At 45.5% G+C, this 7,747-nt stretch overlaps 1 protein-coding gene across 1 annotated transcript; it reads right to left on the bottom strand.

Moving 5' to 3' along the window:
- Positions 1–2,425: 2,425 nt before the first annotated feature.
- LOC110528370 (G-protein coupled receptor 37-like 1) lies at positions 2,426–6,980 on the bottom strand. Its single transcript, XM_021610390.2, has 2 exons — positions 6,067–6,980; positions 2,426–5,131 (listed from the first exon to the last, which is right to left on the bottom strand). Exons 1-2 carry the CDS (start codon positions 6,760–6,762, stop codon positions 4,160–4,162), a joined length of 1,668 nt encoding a protein of 555 aa, XP_021466065.2. The 5' UTR covers positions 6,763–6,980; the 3' UTR covers positions 2,426–4,159.
- Between the last annotated feature and the right edge of the window lie 767 nt (positions 6,981–7,747).

Raw genomic sequence — 7,747 nt, 5'->3', positions numbered from 1 at the left:
ATGTGCCAGGCACCTACTACCATACCCAGTTCAAATTAACTTCAATATTTTGTCTTGTCCGTTCACCCTCTGAATGACACACACACACAATCCATGTCTCAATTGTCTCAAGGCTTAAAAATCCTTATTTAGCCTGTCTCCTCCTCTTCATTGTGTATAGTTTTATTTTGTATTGTTCCCAGAGCACATTAGCAAATGAGACCTTGGTCTTAATGTGTTTTTCCCTGGTTAAAAAAACATGACCCCATTGCATTATATGTTTGCAACAAGATTAAACTATTTGTCATCTTTTTGACTGCATTTTTTGAGTGCAGACCCTCTAAAATAAATCTGGAGTTTCTTTGTCGCAATATATTTTCCATGGTAAGTAGAGTTATATTTGTTTTCACTTGTCCAGGAGCCTACAGTATGTGTTGCACAGACGAGAGCAGTTATTTTATAGCGTAATTGATGTAATTCTCCACTAAAGCCAGCAGGAGGCGGTATAGCATCAGGTTTCAGATAGAGAGGCAGTGTGATTGGGGGAGGGAGAGTCTTGGGAAAAGTCATATGTGTCGAACACTCTCTTCTCATCCTTGAACTTTGTTCTTAACCCTTTCACTCTCTTTTTCTGTTTATCCCTGTCTCTTGCTCTCTCTCTCTCTGACTCTCTATCTCTGACTCTTTAGACTCTCTCTGAATCTCTCTCTTTCGGTCTGTATGACTGTCTGTCTCCCTCTCTCTTTCTCCCTCTCTCACATTCACATGCATAATAGGCTCACCAAACCCAGGAGGTAGTGAAACTCATTAAGTAGTGTTTATGGGTCCAGCCTGCTTGGCACTGGAACCAAGAGCAAAAGAATGAAGAGATTTCAAGATTACAAAAAAAAAAGAAAACATGTCACTTGTTCAGAACGTCCGCCATTTAATCCACAACAGTCTAATCTTAAAAGGCCTGTTTGTTGGATTGTCTCTCAATAGATGTTGGTTTTTCAAGGCCTTACTATGTAAACCAGTGAACCGGTGAATAGAGCCAGTGAAAGAACTGTTTGAACTGGGGTAGTAAGGGACATTAGTGTTATCTTCAGAGGTTTATTGATGTTTCCCATGTCCCTTAAAACCAAAGCCAAACACCCTCACAGAGGAAGTGTCCTGTGGTGGTCCACCACTGGTACTAGTCCTAAGTGAAAAGCAACCCCAGTCACTCACATATAGTTCCCCCCTGCTGTTCGGACTCTGTTCCAGTTCCATCCCCAGCCGTGACAATGACAGGACAGTGACAGAGCGGACTAGGCTGGTTCTGTGTTCTGCTGACAGAAGGGACACATGGAGACAGAGAGGTCCAGAACCTCTGCCCCCTCTGGGAACTGGGCCCAGGGTTCTCTGCAGGGTTCTATCCCCAGGCTTAGAGAGCACTGGACTCCCAGAACTGGTTATGTTTGCATTCTCCAACGTTCTGGAGCTGGCTGCTAGGCTGCAGCCATGGCAACGTGTAGATAGGGCTCTGATCAGAGGATGTATGTTTCCTGAGCCTGCTGAGCCTGGAGTGAACATGACAAACAGAGGGCCTTAACACTATCAGTACACGCACACGTGCACATGCACACGCACACACACACACACCTTAACCTACTTCAGGAGTCACTTCAACCCCACCTCACTTTATCTCAAATGCAGATAAGGTTTTAAAACCTTGTCTGATGAGAAATGTAAGCAGTCTGAGAGGCTGAACCTTCCCATTATGCAGCTTCAGACACTCAATGGTGGCTTGGTAGGCAGAAGAAAATTTAATGTGCAGCAAAGTGCATGAGGCGAGGACTGGTGTATGGGGCAGTACTGAGCGTCTGGCCTGAACAAACGAGAGACCAGACAAATAAGACCCTTCATCCGTTGTCATGGAAACCACAGGGGAACTGAAGGGTTTGGGAAAGTGCGGGTTGTTTTGGTCGCCTAGTGCCCTCTTCTCCCTCTTTCTTCCCCCTCTCCTCTCATCTCTGTCTCTTGCTTCTGTTTGGTGACTGTGAAGGGGACTTGAATGTGACGGTAGCTTGGCAACTCCCCCGGTGGTTGACCATTGTAATGCAGTGAGGGGGCTGGGGAGAAGGCTGAGGAACAATGCTCTTCTTATGAGAGCCCCCTCTCTCAGGCCCAGGCAGAACTAAGTGGGAGGACAAATATTTCAGCTCAGGGAGCCGAGACGGAACACACAGGACAGGGGCAACCAGATGAAAAATCCTCACTGTCAATATCCCCTCTACTGTGAGTGTGTGTGTGAGTGGATGATGGATGAATATGTGTGTCTGTTAGAATGTGTATGTGTGTAGGTGTGTGCATTGTGTGTGGGCAGACGTGGTGGTCTCTTTAACATGACACTGACTTGTTCATGCACTGATGCATGCTTTCCCTCAGCCATGATTTATTTTCCAGTGGAAAACAAGACCACAGACATTGTCTCACTGTTTATTGAGTAGAACTGAATAAAAAATAGACAAAACATCTGATACACAGTCAGTTCCGATAGTAAATACTACCTCAGATACACAATGTTAAATTCAATCCAGACATAATTACAGTATATTCACAATACAAGAGAATACATACCAATTCCCCCAAAAACTATAAATGTTTTTATTTATCGTTTTTTTTACAACATTCATATGATTTGACTGATCTCTTTTTGAGGAAGGAAAGTTATGAGAAGTACAGATTGTATACATGTACAAGGTAATATTGAGGACAATGAAAGTTGTTCATTGGGTCCTGATATCTGAGCAAGTCTAAATGTTCCACTGTTGTGTCACGACAGAATAACACAATATATCAGCATTGTATCGGTCAGATTGTACTCTACACAGATTCACCATTTTTATAGGGATTGGTTAGGTTCTATCTCGACATCTATCAACATATTGACACAAGAGCCATTGTGTGGACTAGTGGTCACATTAAAAGCTTTTAATAATCATGAATAATGTTTATCTGTAGAAGAGATGTGGTGTTAAGATCTGGGCCCGTATCCACACAGTGTCTCAGAGTAGGAGTGCTGATCTAGGATCTGGCCATATAATATTATTCATTATGATCTAAAAGTCAAAACTGATCCAAGATCAGCACTCCTACTCTGAGACGCTTTGTGGATATTGGCCCTGAGCAATGTTAGTAGCTCTGCAGAAGATGCTCAGCAATAGTATGGTTCTTGAGGGGAAACATGTTGAGAAAACCCTGAGCTGCACAGCTAAAATACTACAACACAACAGTGAATTCTTAACACACAAGACAGTTGATTTGCGCCCTATTTCTGGAGAAATCGTAGGAAGACTAAACTGTAGTGGTTGTTACAAGTAATATTTACTCCACGTGTAAACAGTCAGTAACCAGTGGTGATGGGTGTTATGACGTGTGTTTGACGGGTACCATTCTACCACATTTCTTCCCTTGTAGATCACTGTGAGATGGAGTGCAGGCCAGGGGAAAAGAGAGGAGTTAGAGAGAGAACAATTAGCCCACAGACAGAGGATCCCTCAATGGCTCTTTTTGTTGTTAATTTCCACTAATAAAACACAGGAAATTAGAAAACACAACTTGAATCCACACCATAATTCACAGCTAAGAGAATTGTTTGCTTTTTAAAATGTTATTTATCAAACGAGAGTATACTAGTAAAAGAAAGTCAAGAAAAGTTAATGTCAGCGTATTCAGCTCTGGATCTCTCCTAGCATTCAGCTGTGCCACTACAATTGATATGTTGTCTCATGTCATAATGGACTGTCTGTAATGATCTTCATCACTTATCTCACGGCTAGGAGGGATTGAAGACAACCAAAGCCCTAGCCATGAGTATATTCAGTAGTCTGTCTGTAACCACAAGTCTCTCAAAACAAATTGCCTTAAACTCAAGAGGTGTCTTTAAGCAGGAAGTCGCCCGCTGTGCATGATGATGTCCATAGTGCTGTCTACCTTTTATTCTCAAGAGTCTTCTTGGTAAAATAAGTGTCCCTCTAAGGACCAAGCATTATAGAGATAATTTATCTTAATTCAGTGCAATGCCCAGCACAGCCAGTGTGGGAAGAGAGAGGTTGGGGTAAGAGAGCTGGGTTCTTGAGGTCCAAGGGTAGCGTGGGCATTTTGTCCTCCAATGAGGTGACTCCTGGCTAGGCAGTGAGAAGGCAAGGAGAGGGACTCAGCAGGGTGTTCCGATGGCCATGAGAGAGGAGCTGTCTTTGGCCTTGTCATAGAAGATGGCTGGTATGGTTCCAGACACAATATGCAGCTTCTCCTCTTTGGTGGAGGACGGAGAGAGTGATGACGGGGATGAGAGAGAGGAGGCGTAGGTGGAGACTGCTGTGGTGGTAGTGGAGGATGATGATGATGAAGAGGCTCCATTGGGTAGACATTCCTCACAGCAACAACAGCAACAGTCCATGAAGGCTTGGCCCAGAGAATGACACAGACACAGGAACAACACCGGCGTTGCCGAGCAACGGACAAACAACAGGAACTGGCCAATCAGAGCCAGCAGGGCCTCAGTCGTTGTGGAGATGGGGTTGGCGATGTAGGCCAGGGCAATGTTACAGACGTTCTCGGGGAGGTTACACACGGCGTAAACGATGGCCAACGCCACGACTGTAGAACTACACCTACGGTCTCTCTTCAGCTGCTGCTTCTTGGAAGAGGAGGAGGACGACGACAAAGAGGACGAGGAGGAAGGGCGTATTCTTTTTCCTCCTACTACTGTGCTGCTCCCATGTTTCATCCGTGCCTCCTCAGCGACAACGTGTCTCGTCACCAGCTGGCAGGCGAGGGTGAAGAGGAGCGGCAGGCAGAAGTAGCAGCCGAAGTACCACCACATGCGGGCCTCGTGGTAGGTCAGCACCAGCGAGTAGACCGACTCAGGCAGGCTCAAGGTGGGCCTCCGGACACACAGGTCCACCACGTAGCCCCCTGGCTGGACGGAGACCTCCTGGGTGAGCTGCCACAGCAGCAGCTCTGGAGCGGCCAGGACCATGGAGCCGATCCAGACCACAGACAGCTTGGCCAGGATGGACTGGCAGGGCTCCACCCGTGGGGCCTGAGGCTGGGGGCTGGTCGCTGCGTGGAACCGGTCAATGCTCAACGCACACAGGCTGAATGTGGCTACTCCCAGAGAGGTCACCTAGAGAGAAATGGGGAGAGAGGGAGGGGAAAAAGGCAGAGAGGGAAGATGGGGGAGAGAGGGGTGAGGGAAAATAAGGAGAGAAAATAAGAGGACAGTGGAAAGGAGAGAAAGAGACTGAATGGGATTGAGTGACACTGGTTTCAATAGAAGATGCTCATTTGGCAGATCTTGATGCTGATTTTGAGGGTTCTCCAACCCACCAAGAAAAAACTGGGGGAAACACTACTGCTCCAAATAAATGCCCCCTAGGAATATGCAAATGAACCTATTCAGCTGGGTTGAAAAGAGCATATAGAATAGCATTAGAATGTCCCTCTGACCCAGATCCCCTCCTTGAAAAGAGTTCCTAAGAACCTCAGTTAATTACACACACCCCACCAGACAATTAACGTGAGGCGCTAGTTAGCATAACAATAGGCTAACTACCATAACACATAGGCAGCTGGCAGACTGGGGCGATATACACGGGCAGTGGTGCACATAGTGCAATTACAACATATAAAACACACACATTATGGTGATTAAGTACAGTTTGAGTCTGAAAGACATTGGAAATACCCAGACCAAGGGAACAGCCGGAGCAGGGCTTGCACCATCAACCCTGAAAATGCACTCTTCCAGCCCTAATAGCAGAGGCGGCCCCAGTGCACTCACACAGGGACTATATTAAAAAGCTATACAAAAAGTCGGTTATAACCACCATCCTGTCGTCCCTATATGTGTAGGTAAAATCATTTTTATTGCTGCAAAAGTATAACTTGTGTGTATGACTGGTCTACTGTTCTATAATGGGAGAACGAGGAAAGATAGAGGTGTGATGCAGAAATAACGGGACACATACGCGCGACGCAACAGGTGCATCTCTTTGTGCTTGTTAATGCACACTGCCGAAATGCCCTCACGTGCGTGGACGTTCAAGGTTAACTGTTTACCTCCATGTAGGGCACGATCCGACAGGACAGGTCCCCTAGCAACCTTCTCTTGGTGAGCTCGTTGAAGACGACCACGGGCAGACAGAAGAAGAGCACGAGGAAGTCCCAGAATGCCAGACTGGCCAAGATGCAGTTCCACGCGCTCTTCAGGTAATAATTGTGCCAAACAATACACATGAGCGCGAGGTTACCAACGATGCCCATGGCGAATAGGATGAGGGCGATGAGCATCACTGCGTAAGCCCCGTATGAGCTGTTGGTTACCGGGTAGAGCGGGTTGTGGAACAGCACCGAGCCCTTGGAAGAGTTTCCCCGGGATCTGCCGTGCCTGTCCGGGGTGCTGTTGGCCAGGTGTGGGCCCTTGGGCGTTGTGAAGTAGCCGTCCGGTTCATACGGTCTGGGGTGTTGGTAGCTTTGAGGAGACTGCTGATCCTGTTTCCTCGAGCTCCCATCCTTGGCGCCCCGGGGGATTCTCTTTTGGTTGGCGTCTGATTCATGCATCAGGGGTTCGATATATGCCATATCACCTCCAATCTGATTCAGATTCAACTCAGAGTCTGACTCCCCGGTCCCCGTCGTCAGTGCACCTGCAGCCCCGTCCGCCTGCTCAGTCCTCAGCGCTGTGTAACCAGGAACGACATGACGGGGCTCCGCAGCGCTCAGAAAAAGTAGCAACAAAGCAAAAAGAGGAGTCATTTTCAGAGTTGAATTATGTTTGTCTTTTACCTTGATAGAACGCTGAGAGCAATGCAGTTCTATGTTATTCAAGTGTTGCGCTAGTTTAGAATGATAACTCCAGTCTATAAGTCAAATATATCCACAAATAGTTTTAGAAGAGTGTCCAAACTTCAGTCCGCCGGCTGGTTCGTTCTGATGTACAATTTTGAGCTTCTGTCTGGCTCAAACTTGCTTGCCCGTTATTCATTATGTTCTGCAAATAGAAGAGACCACATCTGCCCTCTTGTGGCCTAGATAGACGAGGCAAGGACCTCAAACTGTATTCAGAGCAAACGCATAGTTCAGTTCAATCAAAGCAAGTCAATTCATCTTTATCTGGGAATCCCTATATTGGCAGTGGTGGAAAAAGTACCCTATTGTCATACTTGAGTAAAAGTATAGATACCTTTATATAATGTTACTCAAGTAAACGTGGAAGTCACCCAGTAAAATACTACTTGAGTAAAAGTCTAAAAGTATTTGGTTCTAAATATACTTAAGTATCAAAAGTAAAAGTATAAATCATTTCAAATTCCTTATTAAGCAAAGCAGATGGCACCATTTTCTTGTTTTTTAAATATACGGATAGCTATGGGCACACTCCAACACTCAGACATCATTTATAAAAGATGCATTTGTGGTTAGTGAGTCTGCCAGATCAGAGGCAGTAGGGATGACCAGGGATGTTGTCTTGATAAGTGTGTGAATTGAACCATTTTCCTGTCCTGTTAAGCATTCAAAATCTAACAAGTACTTCTGGGTGTCATGGAAAATGTAGGGAGTACAAAGTAAATTATTTTCTTTAGGAATATAGTGAATTAAAAGTTAAAGTTGCCCAAAATATAAATAGTAAAGTACAGATACTCCAAAAAACTACTTAAGTAGTACTTTAAAGTATTTTTACAACACTACATATTGGCCATATTTCACAGTGACACAGTGTCCGAATAAGGGCCAGATGTAT

Source organism: Oncorhynchus mykiss, chromosome 7 (assembly GCF_013265735.2).
Source record: "Oncorhynchus mykiss isolate Arlee chromosome 7, USDA_OmykA_1.1, whole genome shotgun sequence".
In the NCBI taxonomy this organism is placed as follows: domain Eukaryota; kingdom Metazoa; phylum Chordata; class Actinopteri; order Salmoniformes; family Salmonidae; genus Oncorhynchus; species Oncorhynchus mykiss.
Note: the sequence above shows the minus strand (reverse complement) of the source record. Positions and strands in the feature narration are given on the sequence as shown.